Here is a 23,750-nt window from a genome sequence, read left to right as displayed (position 1 = left end):
ATGAGTTCAAGTCGACTAAAATGAACTGGAGAGTTAGTCGACTAAATACGACCAACGCAAAAACTATTTCAGAAGACTAAAATGGGACTAAAACTAAAATGTAATTTTAGTCCCAAGACTAAAACTAAATCGAAATTTGCTGCCAAAATTAACACTGCTCACAGCACACTGATTGCAACAGTAGATATATACTGTCAATTAAAACAAAGCCTACAATTGTACAGCACAGTTCCAATGTGCAGGTGCACTAAAATGTGAACAAGCCATAGGTTTCCTATAAATATGAGTCACTGATTGTTCAATAGTAGCCAAGCCCTTGTAGGAAGAGTATATACACTCCTGTGGTAAAGCCGTGTTCACCAATGATTGGAAAAGGAAAACGTGTATCGTGGTCCTTAACCAAAATAAAATTCTCTCCATTTTTCATAAAACTTTGCCAATAAACGATCTTTCGTCATAAATTTAGGCCATGTTTACTGCTACATGTCTTTGATGAAAATAACCCAAATCAGTGTATATTATTTAGTCTGTAGGAAAGTTATAGAGTTCAACCCTGATGTACTGACATCTGGCATTTTTGGGCCTCAAGAAATGAAAGTACACATTTTAGGAAAGTAGACAGTCCAATGCATTTAGTAAGCAGGATGGAGAGTTTCCATGTTCCTGATGGGGGACCCAGTGACTTACTGGGTTCCCAACTCCACTGAGGAGATCCCAGGCTGTGTGCCATTTCGATTGGGGGGGGAGGTCGGCTTGAGGAGAACCCGGAGGCAGGTTGTCCAACAGGGCTTGAACGAACCATCAGGGGATCTGGTGACCGGGACATTGACAGGTACATTTCAACTGTCACCCGGTGACCCTAATTCCACTGGGAGGATTCGCTCACCTCATTCAAGTATTGGGCCTGTGGCAGAGGCCCTAGAGCCAGGTCTGTGGCAGAGGCCTGTTCCTCCCAGCAAATCTAAAGTGACACTTCGGCTGCCAGGCGTCTGTCCGGGGGCACTTCACCCACTCTGGCTAGAGTAGCGATGAACTGTAACTATTACTATTGTATTACTGAGGGCAGGATTGCTCTTCCTCATATCCAGGCCTGAGGCTGCAAGGTTCTCTCTCTCTTCATCAACCTTCTTGCTCTACTTTATGTTGATGTTGGCCATGTTGGGCCTGGAAATAAAGCATTTGAAAACCCTCATCTTCGACTGGACATTTGCTCACTACTCTACTCATCAACTACACCCCTAGGCAACTTAAAAAGCCGATCCCAACATCAACCAGCGGCTCCTGCGGGGGTAGCGCTACATGTACTATTGTGAAACTGATTGGCCACCGCCATCACATGATACAGTTGGCTATGAATGAAAGCCATTCATTGTGCACAATTCCCATTAGGTCTGCTGTGACTGGTCACTGCAATCACATGGTAGTGGCAGTGACCAGACACAATGATCTGTCATTGCAGCATGGTGTGCGATCCTGGGAGGAAGTCATGATGTCCACCCAGGGCAGCAACGCCTGGCCATCATATTATTGTTAGATGAGCTAACAGTTCAGAACAGAAGTTGGCCAAGTATCACAACATAATACCAAACACAAAACAACTCACAAAAGAAACATGTATCTGTAACTGTAGTTTATTCAGCAACATCTTGAAAAAAATGAAAATGTTTTATGCAACCATCAGCTACAACTATATTAAAAAGAAAATATATACTTATTTCTCCAAAACATAAAAAAACATAACAAAATTCATTTGGAAGCTCCTCTTCCACATCCCGGACAGCTGGGCTTGTCAAATGTATTAAATAAAAAAAAAGACCACATTTACATTCTTCTCTTCTGTGTGCTTATATACAATACTGAAAAGAAAAAAAAATGTAATGAGCAGGGGTAAACAAAAATACACATACAATACTAAATGCTGTATATAACTATGGAGCCCAAACAGTTTTGCATAAGTACTCCATATTTTGCAGTAGCTAGTAGCAATTGAATACATTCAAATGGATTGTCCAGTTGAATTTGAATTAAACTGGCCATACATGGATCAAAAATTGTCCCGTTCAGCCAGCAGAACACAATATCGCTGTGGGAGGCATTCCCCCATTAACCCCAACTGAAAACTGGAAAACTGATTTATGGGACATTTTGGGGTTGATTTACTAAAACTGCAGAATCTGGTGCAGCTGTGCATAGAAACCAATCAGCTTCCAGGTTTTTTTTGGTCAAAGCTTAATTGAAGAAGCTGAAGTTAGAAGCCGACTACCATGCAGAGCTGCACCAGATTTTGTATGCTTCAGTTTTAGTAAATCAACCCCTTTGTAGCGTTACAATCAGGAATTAGGATTAATGTCATTGTTTTATTTGTTTTAATCAAGGAATAAAAACTGCATATTAAGGCTTCATGCACACTGAAGCCGATAAAAGCTATAAAAAAAAAAAAAAAACGCCAGTAGCTTTGCAGGGAGCCTTTCAAAGTTTTTTTTTTAGAGTTTTTGCAATAGCTTTAATCAGCGTTTTTCAGTGTAGCTTTTTTTTTTTTTTTTTTCAATGGATAAAAAAAAACGCTAAAAAACACTGGCGTCAGCACATAGGCCAACATAGAGTTCAGTTTATGGGCTTTAAAAAAAAAAAAAAAAAAAAGCCAAAATGCCAATAAACTGCAGTTTATCAGCTTCAGTGTGCATGGAGCCTAAAAAGGAATAGTAATAATGAAGTGAAATTGCAAGGTTTTCATCCTGTACACAGGATACTCCAAGAGATGGACATATCACATGTTTCAATTGCGATTTAAAAAGACAAACACTGGGCTTCAATGTACAACACTTGTTGGAGCCTGCAGAGCTTTGCAACTGCAAATAGGAAGAAATCAATGGACTACAAGTGTGGTGACATCACCACACTTGTGCTCCCTTAAAGCGGAGTTCCGGCCACAATTTCACTTTTTAAATATAAATACCCCTGTAATACACAAGCTTAATGTATTCTAGTAAAGTTAGTCTGTAAACCAAGGTCTGTTTTGTTAGGTTGTTACAGCATTTAGACACTTTATAAAATAGAAATTGACTGGGGCCATCTTAAGTGTGGGCATCATGAAGCCAGACTGTATGACTTCCTGGATTTCAGCCTTGCAAATCTCGCACATACTCAGTGCTGCACAAGCAGTGTCAGATCAGGTTTCAGCACCTGTGCTGTCCAAGTCACATGATTCTTTGAGACTGGGGAATGCACAGACTCCTGGAAAGTTACACCCACTACATTCCCAGGAGTCTGTGCGGTGTAGGTTAGGAAGCATTAAGCACCTAGGTGCAGGAAGTGGGAAGATTAACTATTCTGCCTAGCAACAACACTTTGAAGGCATCTAAAAAAAAAAAAAAAAATTTGTAAAGGACTAATGACATTTTTTTTAAAACTACTGATGTAATGTTATATTTATGGGTGGAACTCCACTTTAAGATCTGTGAACCCCTCTTCTTTGGTGGCAGGTGGAACTTGTAGTCTTCCATTCACAGACCTTAGGGAATGTATGACAGGGCTGCAATCCAACATCTCCAAAAAATTACTTACATATTAGGGCTAATTTGTGAAGAAGTCAACCAACCAATATGAATTAATATTGGACTGTGGGAGCTCAGAGACGCAGCCAGGAAAAACCCAAACAGATCAATTTGTCTACTGCTCAGCTGCAACTGAAGGCACAATAAAGGCAAACAAGATAATTTTTTTAACTTGCCTGTAAAACCCTTTTTTGGAGTACATCATAGAACACAGGTTTATGCTCCACCTCCATGTTATTGTACACTGGCAAATAGGAAGGCTTGACTCAACCCTGCATAGCCCCATCGCCTCAGATTTGCTAGCAAGCAATATCAAAGTGAAACAAAAGGGGAGGGGGAGCCGTGTCCTGTGATGGTACACCAAGAAAGATTTTATAGGCAAGTAAAAAATCCAGATTCATAATCATACAAACACAGAAGAGTTAATTCTTGGACCACTGGGATGTCCAGAAGAAATCCCACGAAGGGCAGGCAACAGCAAACAATGACTAACAAGCCCACCAAGAGGACCTCTTAACCACATACAGTGAGGGGAAAAAAAAAAGTATATGATTCCCTGCTGATTTAATACGCTTGCCCACCGACAAAGAAATGATCAGTCTAATTTTAATGGTAGGTATATTTTAACAGTGAGAGACAGAACAACAATAAATCAATCCAGAAGAACGCATTTCAAATAGTTATAAATTGGATTTGCATTTTAATGAGTGAAATAAAGTATTTGACCCCTTGGCAAAACACAGAGGTCAGAAGTTTCTTGTAGTGGGCCACCAGGTTTGCACACATCTCAGGAGGGATTTTGTCCCACTACTCTTTGCAGATCCTCTCCAAATCATTAAGGTTTCGAGGCTGACGTTTGGAAACTCAAACCTTCCGCTCCCTTCACATATTTTCTATGGGATTAAGGTCTGGAGACTGGCTAGGCCACTTCAGGACCTTAACCTCTTCAATACAGGGCACTTTCACCCCCGTTTCTGCCCAGGTCAATTTTCAGCGCTGTCGCATTTGGAATGACAATGGCGCGGTCATGCCACACTGTACTCAAACAACATTTTTATAATTTTTTCCCCCCACAAATAGGAGTTTTCTTTTGGTGGTATTTGACCACCTCTGTTTTTTTATTTATTTACACTACAATAAAAACACAAAATGTTTTGAAAATGTAAACATCCCTTGTAATAGGAAATGTGTGCGACAGGTCCTCTTTATGGAGAGATGCAGGGTCAATAAGACCCCGCATCTCTCCTCCAGGCTGGAAAGCATGAGATCGGTGAAAAAAATTTCACCGATCTCATGATTAGTGTTGCTTACTAGCCGCAATCGCAGCTTTGTTTACTTACGGGTACCCAGGCATGACGTCATCACATCGCGCCCGGGCCTCCGACGGTCATAGGGATGACTGGTGACCATCTGGTCACCAGTCATCGCTATGCTTCCTGCCTGCGCCGGACGATTCTTTCTCCGGGCCCCCGAACTGCCGCCATGATCGTTCTCATGTTGCACAGAATCTCCGGCACTAACGAATGATATCTGAATGATGCCTCTAGCTGCAGGCATCATTCAGATATCCCCCCACAAAGCCCAGGATGTCATGACGTCCACCCAGGATGGGAGATCCCATCTGTGGACGTCAAATGACTATGGGCGGGTATTGAAGTGGTTAAATAACAAACAAGGAACCTTTACAACCCCTTTAATTTTTTTAAAAAGTGTTTCTGGATATTTTTGTTATTCCGTCTCTCACTGGTAAAATAAACCTACCATTAAATTGATGGACTGATGATTTGTTTAGTTTAGGTATGTGTTAAAGCCTAAGTGCGGGCAAAAAAAAAAATTTATATCAGCTGATGCCTCTTCCCTTATTTGAAATCTTCCTCCATTCATGCTGCCAATCCCTCCCTTCCACAGTCTTCTGATGTCAGGAATTTAAACAACTAAAACCAACTACAGTGCCTTGAAGAAAAAAAAGAAGTATTCACAAACCTTGACATTTTTCGCATTTTGCCATGTTACAACATAATTGCGAAGTGAAAGGAAAATGTTTTTTTTATTTGTTTACGAATAAATGTGAAAGGTGTGGCATGCATTTGTATTAAGCCCCTGAGTCAATACGTTGTAGAACCACCTTTCACTGGAATTACAGCTGCAAGTCGTTTCGAGTATGTCTCTTCCAGCTTTACACATCTAGAGAGAGTGAACTTTTTGCCCATTCTACTTTGGAAAAAACGAAGTTACTTACTGGTAACGTTCTTTCCCGTAGTCTTTCAGGACAGCCACCTGAGAGACCTTGGCTCCTCCCCTCTGTTGGAAACACCGCGCCAGCCCATAAATTTCCTCCTCCCCTGCTGGTCCTCAGTTCTTTTAGAGCACCTCCAGTTGCTGGGGAGACACAAGAAAACATGATACACATCGTTAACCATATCACAATTCCTGTAAGGAAATCTTATACATACCTTTGGGTGGGTTACCCGGCTGTCCTGAAAGACTACGGGAAAGAACGTTACCAGTAAGTAACTTCGTTTTTCCCCTAATCGTCTTTCAGGACAGCCACCTGAGAGGATAACCAAGCACTTACCCTAGGGCGGGACCACAGCTTGTAAGACCTTACGTCCAAAGGTCTGATCCTTAGCTGACCAAAGATCCACCCTATAGTGTCTTACGAAGGTGGCAAAACTGGACCATGTCGCCGCTTTACAGATCTGCTCCGGCGTTGCTCCAGCTCTCTCTGCCTGTGAGGCTGCCATAGACCTTGTGGAGTGCGCTTTGATACCCTCTGGGATCGGTATGCCTCCTAAACTGTAAGCTTTTTCAATGGCTTCTTTTAACCATCTAGCTATAGTGCGCCTGGTAGCTCTATGTCCTTGTCTAGCTCCAGAATGCAAAATAAATAAAGAGTCCGTTTTCCTTAAAGTTTTAGTCACTTCTAAATAATGCAAGACGCATCTCCTGACGTCTAAGCTATGGAATTTCACTTCCTGTTCTCTGGAAGGGTTCGGACAAAATGAAGGTAATATCATTTCTTGTTCTCTATGGAACCTTGAGATTACTTTAGGCAGGAATCCCGGATCCAATCTAAAAATTATACGATCTGCGAAGATCTGAAAAAAAGGGGGGTCTGATCGATAGGGCCTCTAACTCACAGACCCGTCTTGCAGTGGTGATTGCCACCAAAAAGACTGCTTTTAGTGTCACCGTCTTTAGATTGCAATCTTCCAAAGGCTCAAAAGGTTTGGCTGTCAAAGCTTGTAGTACCAAGGACAGGTCCCATTTCGGGAAGACCGAGGTTTGAATAGGTCTCTGTCGGCTCAAGGATCTGAAGAATCTGACTATCCATGGGTCAGATGCTAGCCTTTCCTCTAGGAACACTGACAGTGCGGATACTTGACCTTTTAGCGTACTAAGGCTTAGTCCTTTTTCTACTCCCTTTTGTAAAAACTCTAGGACGGCCACTGAACTCTGTGTATTAAAGGAGTTTTCTGTGCACCATTTGCCAAAGCACTTCCATACCTTTTCATAAATTTTGCGTGTCTCTAACTTTCTACTTTTCAGTAGAGTCGCAATTAAGTGGTTTGAGAAACCCTTTGCTTTCAGCAGTTGCTCCTCAGAAACCACGCGGCCAAGTTCCACTTTTCCACTTGGGGGCAGTATACTGGGCCTTGGGAGAGTAGATCCTCCTGGACTGGCAACAACCAGGGGGGTTCTATAGCTAGCTCTTTCAGTAAAGAGAACCATGGTCTCCTGGGCCAGTGAGGTGCTATGAGAATCAGGTTGGTGTTCTCTGCACGCAGTTTCCGTAACACTTGTGGAATTAATACGGGTGGAGGAAAGGCATAACATGTCCTGAAAGTCCACCTTTGTGCTAAAGCATCCACTCCTATTGCTCCGTCCTCTGTTTAGTGAGAAGAAGGTCTTGACCTTTTTGTTCTTCTTGGATGCGAATAAATCCACTTGAGGTGTTCCCCGTTTTAGTGTGATCTGCCTGAACACCTCCTGATTTAGTTCCCAGTCGCTTTCCTTCAGCTGAGTTCTGCTGAGGAAATCCGCTACTGTGTTTAAATCCCCTTTTAGGTGGATTGCTGATAGCGAGAGAATATTCCTTTCTCCCCATGTCAGGATTTCTTTCGCTAATGCCCACAGGGTTCCGCTCCTTGTTCCACCCTGCTTGTTTACATAGGCAATAACTGAAGCATTGTCGGATCTTATTTGAACATGATGTCCCTTCCGTTGTCCCTGGAAGAATTGAAGTGCAAGCCCCACTGCCTTCAACTCTTTCCAATTGGAGGATCTCCTCCTCTCTTCCCCTTTCCAAATTCCTTGGGTTACTTGGGAGCATAGATGTGCTCCCCATCCTATCCCACTTGCGTCCGTGGTAAGGATTTGGGAAATGGGAAGTGTCCACAGCCGACCTATGGTCAAGTTTTCCACCGTCCTCCACCACCAAAGGGTTCTTTTTACCTGTGTCGGTATTCGAACCTGGGTGTCTAAGGACTCCTGCCTGTGGTCCCAAACCTCTAGAAGGAACATTTGCAGTGGTCGGAAATGTAAGGCTGCCCATTGAACAGCTGGGATTGCCGATGTTAGCAGCCCCAGTGTTGACATGATCTGTCTGATGGTACATGGTGAATTCACCTGAATTGCCTTTGTTTCTTTTTGGATCTTTTCTATCTTCTCTTTGGGTAGAAAAATCCTTTGCTGTACAGAGTCTATCACGTACCCCAAGTATGTTAAATGTTGTGTGGGCTTTAGATTTGATTTTTCCACATTTATTAACCACCCTAGATCCTTCAAAAAGATCTGTGTGGTCTCGAGGTTCTTTTGCAACCTCTCTGGGGTTTCTGCGAACAGCAGCAGATCGTCCAGATATGCAATGATGGAAATGCCTTGGACTCGCAAGGGTGCCAGGGCTTCCGCCAGAATATTGGTGAAGATTCTGGGTGAGGAAGAGAGGCCGAAGGGTAAGGCCTGGAATTGTAAATGTAAGGTTCTGTTTCCCGTCTCTATCGCCAATATCAGGAACTGTTGGTGGTCCCTGTGTATTGGAACGTGTAAGTAGGCGTCCTTTAGATCTAAGGAGACCAGGAAACAGTTTGGAGGTAGTAGGGCTTTCACTGAGTAAATTGAGTCCATTCTGAACCTCTTGTAGGTTATGGATAGGTTGAGGGGTTTTAGGTTTAAGATTGGTCTGACCTTCCCCGTGGGTTTTAGTACTCCAAAAATGTGGGAGTAGAACCCAAGTCCCCTTTCTTTTTTGGGGACCTCCACTACTACCTCTTGTTTCTTGAGATCCTCCAGGGCTCTCATTAACCCTTCGGCCTTTCTTCTGTCCTTCGGAAGTTTTGTTAAATAAAACTTTTTTGGGGGTGTTCTGGAGAATTCTAGATGATAACCTTCCTTTATGATCCTCAATATGAATCGATTGGAAGTCACCTTTTCCCACTGAGGGAGGAAGTCCCCCAGTCTTCCTCCCACTGTGAGCAATCTGTCATTTCTTATCATAGGCTTGTTCAGGAGCACGAAAAATAGCTCCTGCTTTGCCTTTCCCTCTCTGGGCCCAGGGTCTTTTCTGATTGTCTACCTTGGGTGTGAAGCGGGGGCCCTTAGGTACCCAATTAAATTTGTTCTGTCTCTTTTTGGTCTGCTGTGGCTGACTCCAGGGTGCTTTGCGTTTCAGCGGAAACGCTTTTTTCTTGTCCGCTGTACGGTCCAGCACTTTTTCTAATCCCGGCCCAAAGAGCAGGTCCCCTGTGAATGGGATGCCGCATAATTTGGTTTTAGATGCGCAGTCCCCCTGCCACGTCTTTAACCATAAGGCCCTCCTGGTTGAGTTAGCTAATGCAGACGATCTAGCTGCCATCCGTACCAGTTCAGCTGAAGCGTCTGCAATATAAGCTATGCCTCTCAACAATGTGGGAAATGAGGCTAGGATTTGGTCTTTTGCCGTCTCCTCCTCAATGTGCTCCTGAATCTGGTTCAGCCAAAATTCCATGTTCCTGGCTACCACGGTGACTGCCATTGCTGGTTTTAAACTACCCAGCGTGGAGTCCCAGGACTTTTTTAGTAATGAATCCATTTTCTTATCCATTGGTTCGGATAGAATGCCCATGTCCTCAAAAGCTAGGTCTGTGTGCCTTGAAACTTGATAAAAGGCAGCATCCAGCTTTGGCGTTTTATTCCAAATTGAGGATGGGTCATCCGAAAATGGAAATCGTCTTTTCAAAGCTTTGGAAAAGAATGGTTTCCTTTCTGGTTCCTGCCATTCTTTTTTAATTGCTTCGATCAAGACATCATGGACTGGGAAATTTTTACTTTCCTGGTCGCCTAAACCCTCATACATTTGGTCATGCAATGATAATGGTTTTTTCTCTGTTTGAATACCCAGAGTGGCATAAATAGCTTCCAATAAGTGGTCTACATCCTCCAAGGAGAGCTTGTAGCGGGAGGGCTTCCTGGAATCACCTTCCCGAGCCTCCTCCTCTGATTCCTGTGAACCGGACACTGCGCTGTCAGGTTCCTCTTCTAGCTCCTCACTAGGAACTCTTGAAGGGCCTGCACTAGTGGAAGGTCTTACTCCCGGGACTAATGTTGTTGCCTGTACAGGAGGAGCTGACTGAAGCTGCGGGATCTGGAAGTTTTCAAAAAATGTTTTGAATGACCCAAAGGTATTAGAAAGTTCTTTCACTGATGATGCCAAATCACTTTGTTCCGCAGTGTGCTCCTGTACTAACTTATCAATACAGTCGCTACAAATAGCCTTTTTCCATGACTCCCTAAGTGTGACTTTACAGGATGGACATCTTTTCTTTGTACTGTGGGTATTCTTGTCTTTGTCAGTTTTCTGAAAGACACAAGCGAAAATATATACCCCATGATTAGTACCGTAGCCTTCCCCCTGCTCACGGCAGGTGCGCAGTGTCTTCATATGGGCTTACCACGCTAGGGGCCCTATGAATCACCCTCTGACACTGAGGGGTTAACCCACCTCCCCCTCCCTATTACCCTGGGGGGTGTAGAGGGATGGTAGGCTATTTTTTAGGAGAGGGGAAATCCACCCTAGGTTCCCCTTACCTTGCTGTGGCTGGAGCTGGTCTCTGCTGGAGCAACATCTTTCCCCTCTGCTTCCGACATGTCTGTGTCACCAGCGCCGCGTGTGCTGTCTCTACAGCGTCTATGCAGCTCCCTCCAGCCATTGCCTGGCTCCGTTTTTGAGTTTCGCGCCCGGAACCGGAAGCCGCGAACCCGGAAGTACCCGCCCCCGTGCCTGAATGACGTCACCCGCCATCGGCTCCGAGCGGTCCTAGTACACAGCGTGGCTTGCGCGTCTGGAATCCCCATTCCTCCGGCAGCCACACACGCTGGTCTAGGACGCTGGCTGTACCTCCTCACACCGCACTCGGTGCATACAAAAACCGGAGCCCCCCGACTTACACCTGCGCTCAGGGATGTGAGGGTGGATGTCTTTCAGGTTAGTACCTGTCTCTTTTGTCCAGAGAGCCCCTGCTCCCTTTCAGGACCGTCTTGCCTGAGCCTCCCTTGGCTCTCCTGGCTTGTTCCTATGGTGTCTCCCCTCTGGAGGAAACACAAATAACTGAGGACCAGCAGGGGAGGAGGAAATTTATGGACTGGCGCGGTGTTTCCAACAGAGGGGAGGAGCCAAGGTCTCTCAGGTGGCTGTCCTGAAAGACGATTAGGGGAAATAGCTCAAGCTCTGTCAGATTGGACAGAGAGTCAGTGAAGAGCAATTTTGAAGTCTTGTCACACATTCTTAAAGTGGTTGTAAACCCTTATGCCCCTTTAACATTGGAGCGGGAGCCACGGTGATGGTATAGCACCGCTAAAATAGCGGCGCTTTACCGCCGGGATTGCCGCGGGAATCGGCCTCTAGCGGTGCGGTATTAACCCCCGCTAGCGGCCGATAAAGGGTTAATACCACCCGCAATGCGCCTCTGCAGAGGTGTATTGCGGGCGGTATTGCCGCGGTTTCCCATTGTTTTAAATGGGAAGGAGCGGTATACATGCCGCTCCTCTCACCGCTCCAAAGATGCTGCTGACAGGAGATGTTTTTCTCTCCCGCCAGCGCATCGCCTCAGTGTGAAAGCCCTCGGGCTTTTACATCGAGTAGGCAGTGAAGGAGTTTTTCAGGCAGTATAGAAGCGCTATTTTTAGCGCTCTACCACCTGAAAAACTCCTCAGTGTGAAAGGGGTCTTACAAACACACTTTTTGCTACAGGTAAAGCTATAATAAGGCTTACCTGTAGCTACCCTGGATATTTGAACGGTTTAGGAGATATCCCCTGTATTTGCATGTGCCAATGTCTTGCAAGTTTTTTTTCCCCTGCCTTCTTTTGTCATAGGATTTACAACCAAGTGACCTGTGGATCTCTACAGATTATCCAGTTACCATGGGCCTCTTGGCTGCTTCTTTGATTAATGCTCTGCTTGCCCAGCATGTCAGTTTAGGTGGACGGCCATCTCTTGGTAGGTTTGCAGTTGTGCCATTTTCCGATGATGGATTGATCAGCGCCCTGTGAGATGTTCAAGGCTTGGGATTTTTTTTTTTTTTTTTTTTTTTTTTTTTTATTATAACCTACACCGCTTTAAACTTGTCCACAACTTTATCCCTGACCTGTCTGGTGTGTTCCTTGGCCTTCATGATGCCGCTTGTTTACTAAGGTTGTCTAACAAACCTCTGAGGGCTTCACAGAACAGCTGTATTTACCAGTTAGGTGAGTTCTGAAAGAAATTGTTTCCACTAGATTTTAGTTCTGGGTATCAGAGTAAAGGGGGGTGAAAACAAAATGCATGCCACACTTTCCAAATTTTATTTTTTTACAAATAAATATCTGAAAACCATTTATCATTTTCACTTCACATTTATGTGCCACTTTGTGTTGGTCTATCACATAAAATCCCAATAAGATACATTTATGTTTTTGGTTGTAACATGACAAAATGTGAAAAATTTCAAGGGGTACAAATACTTTTTCAAGGCACTTTATGCCCACCCTCTGCACCCAGCTTTTTCATTCATAAAAGCCATACTACAGCTTCTATGAATGGAGGGAACGGATTATCTACCTGTCCTTCATGCGTAAATCCCATTTCGTTCATAGACGCTTTAGTACAGTGTCTATGAATGGAACAGCTGGGCAGAAAAGAGTGAGCATAGCTGGGCTCTTTTTGGCTGCAATTTTTTTATTCAATTGCATTTAGATTTACCTTTAACTATGTAGTTCAAGGGCCTGCCTGATTGCATGCAAATTAAAAGTGTTTAGGTTTGACCTCATATTATATGGTTTTGGTAAAACTAAAAAGGAAAATTGTAAAAATGTATGGCCAGCCTTAGGCTCCAATTACAAGATGTGGCCAGCTGTGTTTAGTGTGCAATGATTACCCCATAAAGTCCATGTGTAATGACCCCCAATGGTTGGGTTTATATTTCCAAAATAGTTCAAACTAACAAAGCTGTAAACCAATACGTTTTCACAGCATACTCTGCTTTAAATTTGGCTCCACTATTCCCAAGAACTGCTACAAATCAAAAGACGAACGAAGATTCGCAGTCCAAGGACCCCGGCTATGGAACGCTCTACCCGCGGAAATCCGCTTGGAAGAAAACCATCAGGCCTTCAGAAAAGAAGCTCAAGACCCATCTCTTCTGAAGACACAGGCAGACACTGGCTGCAAAAGCACCTTGAGGCGATTTAGTTCACATTTGTAGCGCTATACAAGTTACTCATTCACTCATTTCTAAAAAGCTTTTTAAGCCATATCTTGATTTACCATTATTTCCACGGATAAAGGCATCTCCATATTTGTTCTTCAGCTGTCCATTTACATATTCTTCGGTCTGTTCTAAAGCAATGTTCATGTACCCATCTAAGCAAGCCAACACCCCTGTAAATTAAAAAAAAAAAAAAATAAAACACTGAATTGCGTACCTAGGAGTTCAAACGGATCACAGAAGCCATAATACAAGATATATTATATGGCAACATTAAAATAAGAATGGTCATATTCTACCTGAACAACAATTAGATGTGCCTAATAGTAGAAGCTAAGCAGGCATAGTCTATCTGCAATACAAATCTTGTAAAAATGTGTTGCAATTGTTTGGATTTAAAATATTTAAGTGGTCTTAAAAGGCAGAAACTTTTTTAAAAAGATAATGTAAGTGATACCAAAGTCATTTTTTTCTCCCTTTAAAAATAACAAACATGTTATACTTACATGCACTGTGTAGTGGTTTTGCGCACAGAAGCCCAGATCCTCCTCTTTTCGGGTCCCTCACTGGCTCCTCCCTCCTGTTGAGTGCCCCTACAGCAAGCAGCTTGCTATGGGGGCACTCGAGCAGAGCAGCAGCTCTATCCCCTTCCCCCAAAGCACTCTGCATGTTTATTCTATCACCTCCCTTAACCACTTAAAGGGGTGGTTCACCCTAAAAACTACTTTTTCTTATTCCACTGCCCCCCCACATTACAATCCGATTAAGGCTCTTATTTTTTTCATGCTGTACATACCTTAGTACAGCATATTCACCCGTGCATCCGGGTTGCGAGTCCCGCGGGAGTGGGCGTTCCTCACATGCTGGTGATTGACGTTTTGCCCAAAAACGAGCTCCCCCCCGTCGCGTAAGCCGCGTCACGGTTGGCGAAAGGAGCCGAACCGCGAGTCGGCGCTATACTGCACATGCGCATCGCCGTTCGGCTCCTTTCGCCAATCGTGACGCGGCTTACGCGACGGGCAAAACGTCAATCACACACATGTGAGGAACGCCCACTCCCGCGGGACTCGCAAGCCGGATGCACGGGTGAATATGCTGTACTAAGGTATGTACAGCATGAAAAAAATAATAAGAGCCTTAATCGGATTGTAACGTGGGGGGGCAGTGGAATAAGAAAAAGTAGTTTTTAGGGTGAACCACCGCTTTAAGGTCCGAGCTTATTTTTGACACTTGTTGTTTCCGAGTTAAAAATCTGTATTTTTTGCTAGAAAATTACTTAGGATATTATATTACAATTTTTTTTAGAAAAGACTTCGGAGAATAAAATTGAGATCATTGCAATATTTTATGGCACACAGTATTTGCGCATTGTTTCTATAGTGTGAAAGATGTTACGTAAATTGATACCCAGCATGTCATGCTTTAAAATTGCGCACGCTCGTGGACCAGCGACAAACTTTGGTACTTAAAATCTCCATAGGCGACATTAACATTTTTTTCTACAGGTTACCAGTTTAGAGTTACAGAGGAGGTCTTGAGCTAGAATTATTGCACTAGCACCAACGATCATGGCGATAGCTCACATTTGTGGTTTGAACACCGTTTACATATGTGGGCGTGACTGTTCACTTCTGTGCGCAAGCTTTGAGGGACAGGGCGCTTTTTTCCTTATTTATTATACTTCATAATTTTTTTTTTTTTTTTTTTAACACTCTCCCTAAAAATGTTAATCACTTTTATTCCTATTACAAGGTTGCCCGCTGATGGCTGAATGTAAAAAACAAAAATAAAATAAGGCGTGGGGTCCTCCTCCAAGATGCATACCAGACCCTTATCCGAGCATGCAGCCCAGCAGGTCAGGGAGGGGACAAGCGAGCGCACCCCCCGAACCAAACCAGCTACCCATTCACATAAGGTAGGGGGGCAGGATCTGGGGGTCCTCCTTGTTAAAGGGACTTCCAGATTCCAATAAGCCCCCTGCCTGCAGACCCTGAACAACCACTGGCCAAGGATGTCGGAGGGGCAGGCAGCATGCCCTCAACAAGCACCCACCCCCCGTGTTGAGGCTCATGCGGCCTGGTATGGTTCTAGACCTGCATGCTCGGATAAAGGTTTGGTACACCATTTATTTGTATTCAATTGGCATGGGGGGTTCCCTCTGAATCCATTCCAGACCTGAAATAAAGGGGGGGGGGGTGCCAGCAATAATTTTATTTATTTTTTACATTAAACTGACAGCCAATGACTCATCGGTTGGTAAGGACACGGTGGCCAGCTTCCCAACCAGCTAATATACAGCGAGGGGGGAAAAAATGATATAAAAGCTGATAATTTTAAGAACCCCTTGTCAGTAGTAAATGGTTTGTCTCATCCTCGATACATATGGTAAGAGCGAGTTCTTTTGAAAAAGACTTATTAGCTGCATCACCAGATGAAATTAGAAGAAAGCAAGCCTAAAAAGGAAACTAATGCAGCCATCACAATATAATAAAGGTTTGCTTTTGGGCCTAATACTGATGTAGAAGCAGAGCTATATTCACCCGGGACACAGCGATGCCTCATTCCTGAGCTCCCTTCCGACCGATACCATCTTGAGGCGGCCATCATTCATGCCTTGATCGCTAGCTGCTATCATTGGCCAGGCAGGAGTGCAGTCAACTTCAGTATTGCCGAATTTCTACAGTGAGCTAAAGTTCCACTTTAAGTTTACATTTCCTCGGCTGAGTCAGCTTTTTGGTTCCCCTTAGTAAACAGCTCTAGTGACGGGAGATAGCTTTTATTTTCTAAATAGGTTCCTTTAATTTTCTAAATAGGTTCCTTTAAGCTAGTGCATTGTTGGTTCACTTACCTTTTCCTTCGATTTCCCTTCTAAATGTTTTTTTTTTTGTTTGAATTTCTCACTTCCTGTTTCTCCTCAGTAAGCTTTCCACCATCATCTGAGCGGTGGAAAGTCATTTAGAACAGCTTACTGAACACCTTACTGAGGAGGAACAGGAAGTGAGAAATTCAGACAAAGAAAACAAAGAGAAAAAAAAAACATTTAGAAGGGAAATTGAAGGAAAAGGTAAGTGAGCCAACATTGCACTAGCTTAAAGGAACCCATTTAGAAAATAAAAAACAAACCTTTACAACCCCTTTAAGGAATAATGCACCAAACTAAGGACAAGGCCCGGTTTGGATTACATTCAATGTCATCAGAGGGGCTGTACTGCTAGTTCTGACCCCAATCTCGATGGATTGTTGTTAAAGGTTTTCTTTATTTTAAAATGAACTTTACAGAGCTTGACTTTTTCATTCAGCAATAGTGAAAGCATCTGGTCATCCTACTATCTTTTGTTACTAATGCGGTGCTCTATGACCCCGACCCATTCACCAGCTTCTAATGTAGGATATGTATTTCCAAGCATGCCCAGTGTATGCCATTTGTAAACACCTCTGAATACGCCAGATTATACACGATAACTGAAATGTATAATTTTGGAACATCTCCAATGTAACCTGCCTGTCAAATAACTGAAATTCCTCTTGAAAAGCTAAATAATGTAATCTGATAATGGTCAACTATACTAGGACTACAAAATAGTCTACAGTGACCTCCTCACTGGTAGGGGAGATAATAGTAGGTAGTTAGTTGAGTTAAAAAGTTTGAATTCAGATTAAAAAAACTTAAAGAGGAGGTCGAGCCAACCCCCACAAAACAAATTTGAGTTTATATTTGGACACTTACCTGTCCTGAAATTCAGCGATGTCGGCACCCCACCTGAGGTTTAAATTGGCTCTCGGGTGCTGCCGCTGCCATTGCCTGTACGGGAAGCCGGCAGTGAAGCCTTACAGCTTCACCGCCGATTCTCTACTGCACATGAATGAAAAGCGCCGCACTTTGTGAATGGCCTGGTGGGGTCTGGCGAACTTCCGGTGGACCTCGCTGCAGCCAGGTCTCCCAGAAGTAGGGACGGGTACCTGTCAAAAACAGGTACCCATACCCCCCCCCCCCCCCTCACCCTCGAAAAGGTGCCAAATGTGGCACCAGAGGGGAGGAAACAGATGGAACTTTTGGGTGAAACCCCGTTTTAAAAATATTTTCATAATAACGGACAACCGTTATACATTCTTATATTCCTGGCACATCTGCCAATCACAAGATCTCTATACTGAATGTCAACCACTAAGCCTAGGCTAAAAGTTCTGAATCTAGGTTCACACTTATGGGTGTGGCTGCAACCATCCACAGTGAAAAGGCGCTGCTGTCATTCATTCTGAATGGCACCCCCACAAATGAAAAATCCCAGTGCGTGTGGGGTTGCAGAAACTGTAGGGAAATCAGAAAATGACCATGCGATTTGCCGACGGGCTGCGCTTTGAAAAAGGCGCATGAAATGAATGGGCAATCGTGCGTTGCAAAAACTTTAGGCGGTGAACCTAGCGTTAATCTAATAAAAAAAGTGAAATTAATGAGACATGCAGGCACAAATACATCTAACACCAATATTAGTTACCTCGATAGTCAACTCCAGAATTAAGTTTCACGACAACAGGTCGTCCAATAATTTGCTTCAAAAAGTCACTAGGGGTTTGTTTTCGTAGACTCATTCTGATACTTCCTGAAAGCAAGAAAATAACGTATAAAATGTCAGTAAAATGTAGAGGTCTTTAACCACTTGCTTACTGGGCACATATACCCCCTTCCTGCCCAGGCGAAGATTCAGCTTCCGGCACTGCGTCGCTTTAACTGACAATTGCGCGGTCGTGCGACGTGGCTCCCAAACAAAATTTACGTCTTTTTTCCCACAAATAAAGATTTCTTTTGGTGGTATTTGATCGCCTGTGCGGTTTTTTTTTGTGCTATAAACAAAAAAAGAGCTTCAATTTTGAAAAAAAAAAAAAAAAAATATTTTACTTTTTGCTATAATAAATATCCCATTAAAAAAAAAAATTCTCAGTTTAGGCGGATACGTATATGGTAAAAAATAAATAAATCGCAATAAGTGTATAGTGACTAGTTTGCTCAAAAGTTATAGCGCCTACAAAATAGGGGACATAATTATGATTTGTTTTTTTTATTTACTAGGAATACCTGCCATCTGTGATTTTTTTTTTCGGGACTGCGACATTATAGCGGACACTTTTGACACATTTTTGGGACCACATTTATACAGTGAACAGTGCTATTAACCACTTAAAGACCTTAGGTGTTTTTCAGATTTGGTGTTTGCAAGACTAAAACAGTTTTTTCTGCTAAAAAATTACTTAAAACCCCCAAACATTATATTTTTTTTTTTCTAACACCCTAGAGAATAAAATGGCGGTCATCGCAATACCTTTTGTCACACCGTATTTGCGCAGCAGTCTTACAAGCGCACTTTTTTTGCAAAAAATGCACTTTTTTTAATTAAAAAATAAGACAACAATAAATTTGGCCCAATTTTTTTATATATTGTGAAAGATAATGTTACGCCGAGTAAAATGATACCCAACATGTCACGCTTTAAAATTGCGCCCGCTCGTGGCATGGCGTCAAACTTTTACCCTTAAAAATCTAGATAGGCGACGTTTAAAAAATTCTATAAGTTGCATTTTTTGAGCTACAGAGTAGCTCTAGGGCTATAATTATTGCTCTCGCTCTAACGATCGCGGCGATACCTCACTTGTGTGATTTGAACACCGTTTTCATATGCGGGCGCTACTCGCGTATGCGTTCGCTTCTGCGCGCGAGCTCGTCAGGACGGGGCGCTTTAAAAAAAAATGTTTTTGTTTTCTTATTTAATTTTATTGATTTTATTATTTTTTACACTAAAATATAAAAAAAAAAAAAAATGATCACTTTTATTCCTATTACAAGGAATGTAAACATCCCTTGTAATAGAAAAAAGCATGACAGGTCCACTTAAATATGAGATCTGGGGTCAAAAAGACCTCAGATCTCATATTTAGGCTTAAATGCAAAAAAAAAAAAAAAAAAAAAAAAAAGGAAAATTTGTCATTTAAAAAAATGACAGAAAAAAAATTGTCTCTTTAAGAGGCTGGGCGGGACTGACGTTTTGAGATCACTTCCGCCCAGCAGAGCTATGAGGACGGGTGGGGGCCATCTTGCCCTCACTCAAGTCCTCACTCTCCAGGCGGCAGCATCGGATCTCCTCCGCCGCTACCGACGGCTCCGGTAAGCGGCGGAGGGCGTGGAAAAGTGGCGGGGGCCCTCTCCCGCCACCGATAACGGCGATCTCGCGGCGAATCCGCCGCGGAGACCGCCGTTATCGTTTACACGGCCGCCCGCTGAAAACATGGATATCTCAGTTGTGGCAGCAGCTGCTGCCGTTACTGAGATATCCATGTTTAAAAAGAGGACGTACATATACAGTGGAGGGTCCTTAAGTGGTTAATATGCACTGATTACTGTATAAATGTGACTGGCGGGGAAGGGGTTAACACTAGGGGGCGAGGAAGAGGTTAAATGTGTAGCCTAGTGAGTGATTCTAACTGTAGGGGGAGGGGACTGATTGGGGAGGTGACCAATCTGTGTCCCTATGTACAAGGGACACAGCATCGGTCTCCTCTCCCTGACAGGACATGGATCTATCGCAGCTGCCGGGCACGCGCATCGTGTTCCCAGTAACGCGGCAGGCGCGTGCCCCCTAGCGGCTTTAAAAGACGAGGACGTTATATGACGTCCTGTCAGAACAATTGAGCTACTGTGCCCGGCGGCCGGTAGTAGAGTGGTTAAAAAAAAAACTCAGGACTACAACTATACAAGCAAAAGGGAATACAAGCTTAAAGGCTCATGGTGCAATTATGTATTTTTATTGGATATAAAAAGAAAAATCGATACACTCACAAGTGAAGGGGAATGAACAGCAAACAGTTCCTCCAATAGAGAGCCTTAAAAGGAGACACATCCATGCTTCAGAATAGATGAGAAGACCGATGGATGGATGGATGGGCTGGCTCCACAGACACAGGCTCATCAAGCAGCTGCGGACAAGACACGAGTGACCCGCTCACTGAAGAGACGGCCGGTCAGGAGAGGGCTGTGGGGCGCCTACAAAACTTGTCCCCAGGGAGAGCACTGATGGAGCCAACTGACAGAGGTAGCAGTCAGGATAACATGTTTCGGAGGGGGTAGCTTCCTTCCTCAAATCCCTATACAAGCAAATGGTCACACCCATAGTATTCCTTTTCCACAGGTAAATGATTTGAAGATGTAAACCCTTCAACGTCACCTGTAAAAGAAAACTTGCGAGTGTACCCCCCCATTCACCGCTCTCTATTCAGCCTCTCCTGCGCTCACTGGAGTGCCGAAGTGGATGGAAGTGGGCCCAGTTGGCATCAGACAGCTAGGTGGATCCCGGCAACATGGTCCTTTTAGAGCCAGGGAGTAAAAATCCATCTAAAGATAGTTTTCTATTCAAGATACATTAATACATTTGTTTATTCAGCATGAAATGGAGCAGAGTTATGTAGCAAGAGGCTGTATATTATGCAATATTTACATTTTTGGTAAACTCATTCAATGAATCCAAGCTGAAATAACACTCACTGCATTGATGCATTCACACAATTTCACAGTAACCACAAGATAAAATCTAGAAATATTCCTTTATCCCATTGTTTTGCAAATCAGCGATATCAGAACCGATTCAATCATACAGTTTGTAGTGTACAAACACTACAAACTGTATGATTGAATCTGTTCTGATATCGCTGTTTTACTAACCTGACAGCTTATTATTCTAAATAGGAAACCTTAATTTTGTTTGCAAATATTAAATATTCTAACTACCAGCAAGAATGAGTCCTTACATTTAAAGAGCACCTGTCATTTCAGATCCATCATGGCAGCGCCTGTTGGCGGGCATCCACTCACATGCTGCCACCACATCCCTCACCTTGTTGTGTCACTGCTGCATCACCAGCCGCCCCATTAAAGTGAATGAGACTGTCGGTGAGTCAACAGCAGGTCAGAGGACGACAGAGATGAAAGTTGCTCTTTAAAAATTATGATTTCAATTGAGCCTTTTTACTAGCGATTTACATCATAATATAAACCGTAATTTAAATAGACTTGATTTAAAATCAAACCCACCCTGTTGTAAAGGCAGAAGGATTTTTATCTTAATGCGTCAAGATAAAAAGCCTTCTGTGTGCAACAGCCTCCCTAACACTTACTTGAGAGGTCCTGCTCTATCCACGAGTGTCTCAGCCATCTGAGATTCTGCCTTCTGATTGGATGAGACAGCAGCGGCTCCATTGGTGGTCGCTGCTGTCAAAGTAAGCTAGCCAATCAGAGGAGAACGGAGGCAGGCCGGGGCTCAATGTCTGAATGGACACAGGGAGCTGTGACCCAGCTCAGGTGCCCCCATAGCAAGCTGCTTACTGCGGGGGCACTGAACAGGAGGGAAGGGCCAGAAGCATCGAAAATAGACCTGATAAGAGGAGGATCCGGGCTGCCCTGTGCAGAACCACAGCAACAGAGGTGGCGAGTATGACATGGGTACTGCGACTTTTGGTTGATACCGAATACTGATACCGTTGTGGTGCGATTTGAGCCCATACGAAAATGAATGGGCTCAAATCGCACAGGATTTGAACAGGAATGCAGTGCGATTCCTATCTGATTCACGTGTGGTTTCCCACGCCGCTCCTATTTGAGCCCAAGCTGAAGTCACTATGACAAGCCTGGGTTCACACAGGAGCTATAAGGGGAACCCGCATGTGATTCAGACAAGAATCGCACCGCATTCCTGTTCAAATATAAAAGTACATGTAGGACACTGGGCAGACCACTAGGGACAAGGGGGGTGTGTATTTTTTACATACAGTACTGTAATCTATAAGATTACAGTATACTGTGTGTATTGTGTTTACTTTTTTGAATTTGGCGCCGTTCTCCGCTCCCGTGCGTCGTAGGGAACGGAGCTCGGCGGCACACAGGCACTGTGAATCGAGCGAGGAGGACCCGCCGAGCGAGGAGGACCCACTCGATCACACAGCGGGGGTGGCATCGCTGGATCCAGGGACAAGGTGAGTAACTTGCCTGTGAATCCAGCGAGAAGGTAAGCCGCGCCGCTGCACACTCTGCACGTCCACCCCGAGGGCTCCTGCGTTAATCGCGCGATAAAAATATTGACGGCGTTAACATGGGTTTGCGTTAACGCCGTTAACATCGCGTTTAACGCACAGCCCTAAAAAAAACATTAATAAAAATGCCATAAAACTATCCCCTATTATGTAGGCTCTATAACTTTTGCGCAAATCGATCAATAAACACTTACTGCGATTTTTTTAACCAAAAATATGTCGAAGAATACGTATGGGCCTAAACTGAGGAAAAAATGTTTTTTATATATATTTTTTGGGGATATTTATTATAGCAAAAAGTAAAATATATTGAATTTTTTTCAAAATTGTTGCTCTATTTTTGTTTATAGCGCAAAAAATAAAAACCGCAGAGATGATCAAATGCCACCAAAAGAAAGCTCTATTTGTGTGTGTGTGTGTGGGGGGGGGGGGGGCCGTAAATTTTGTTTGGGAGCCACATGCCGAATCGCAAAAAGTGGCCTGGTCCTTTAGCTACAAAATGGTCCAGGGCTTAAGTGGTTAAATAAAAGTGACAGGAAGTCAAAAAACTAAAAGCTGCAGGTGAGGGTAATGTGTCACCTCTTCCGGGGACAACTGGGAGGATTTCTGCCCACTGTGTCCTTTGCACAGGAAATGGAAGCAATCTTCCCAGCAGGGTCAGAGGATTTCAGCTTAGCCTATCGTACAATTCGTATCCCTGCTCTCCTGAATGCAGTCCTAAAGTGTATACCGCTAAAGACGTCACTAAGCTGAAAGCCCCATTGCTCGGTGGCTCATTTCTTCGGGACACGTTTGTTTGACTTATTACCTGAGGCTTCCTATCTCTCCTCAATGTACAGTCTCGCGCTCGCTTTCGCTCTTTCTCACTTCAGAATCTGGAGCCGTGTTGATCCCGCCTTTTCCGTTTGTGTCACGTCCGGTAGCCGGGCGAGCATGCGCAATAGTGACTGATGCTCTGTCGGCCATTGAGGTTTAAGTCATCTTACCGGAGTTCTCGGCGGCGCATGCGAAATGTAAGTCCAGAGTCAGGCGGCCATCTTTGGTTTGGGCCACCAATCACTGAATCTCGCGGGTGCGTTCTTTTGCTACAGTACCTGGCAGCTGAATTCCATAAAAAAGGATAAATGTTTGCTTGCAGTGGGGCTTGTCCTGCACTGCAAAGTTTAAACCCCTGTTCATGTGCGACTTCACTTGAAATGGCATGATTTTAACCACTTCAGCCCTGAGTCTCTTTTTAAAATTTGTTGTTTACTAGTTAAAGACAGTTTTTTTTTGCTAGGAAATTACTTAGAACCCCAAACATTGTATATCTTTTTATTTTTTTCAGACACCCTAGAGAATAAAATGGCGGTCATTGCAATACTTAATGTCACACTGTATTTGGACAGCGGTTTACAAGCGCA

The 23,750-nt window shown here is 43.7% G+C and overlaps 1 protein-coding gene across 1 annotated transcript; it reads right to left on the bottom strand.

Annotated features, from left to right (window-relative positions):
- Positions 1-1,618: 1,618 nt before the first annotated feature.
- On the bottom strand, positions 1,619-23,290 carry LSM6 (LSM6 homolog, U6 small nuclear RNA and mRNA degradation associated). Its single transcript, XM_040331710.1, has 4 exons — positions 23,156-23,290; positions 17,772-17,876; positions 13,335-13,448; positions 1,619-1,856 (listed from the first exon to the last, which is right to left on the bottom strand). The coding sequence occupies exons 2-4, from the start codon at positions 17,863-17,865 to the stop codon at positions 1,822-1,824; spliced, it is 243 nt and encodes an 80-aa protein (XP_040187644.1). The 5' UTR covers positions 17,866-17,876; positions 23,156-23,290; the 3' UTR covers positions 1,619-1,821.
- Between the last annotated feature and the right edge of the window lie 460 nt (positions 23,291-23,750).

Source organism: Rana temporaria, chromosome 1 (genome assembly GCF_905171775.1).
Source record: "Rana temporaria chromosome 1, aRanTem1.1, whole genome shotgun sequence".
Lineage (NCBI taxonomy): Eukaryota > Metazoa > Chordata > Amphibia > Anura > Ranidae > Rana > Rana temporaria.
The sequence above is the reverse complement of the archived record's forward strand: the minus strand, read 5'-3'. Positions and strand labels throughout refer to the sequence as shown.

Excerpts from the sequence above, each read along its gene's own strand:
- LSM6 (XM_040331710.1), bottom strand. The coding sequence starts at position 17,865 with ATGAGTCTACGAAAACAAACCCCTAGTGACTTTTTGAAGCAAATTATT. Across the intron at positions 13,449-17,771 it reads TTCTGGAGTTGACTATCGAG|GGGTGTTGGCTTGCTTAGAT; the intron begins GTAACTAATATT and ends TTTAATTTACAG. Across the intron at positions 1,857-13,334 it reads CTTTATCCGTGGAAATAATG|TATTGTATATAAGCACACAG; the intron begins GTAAATCAAGAT and ends TTTTCTTTTCAG.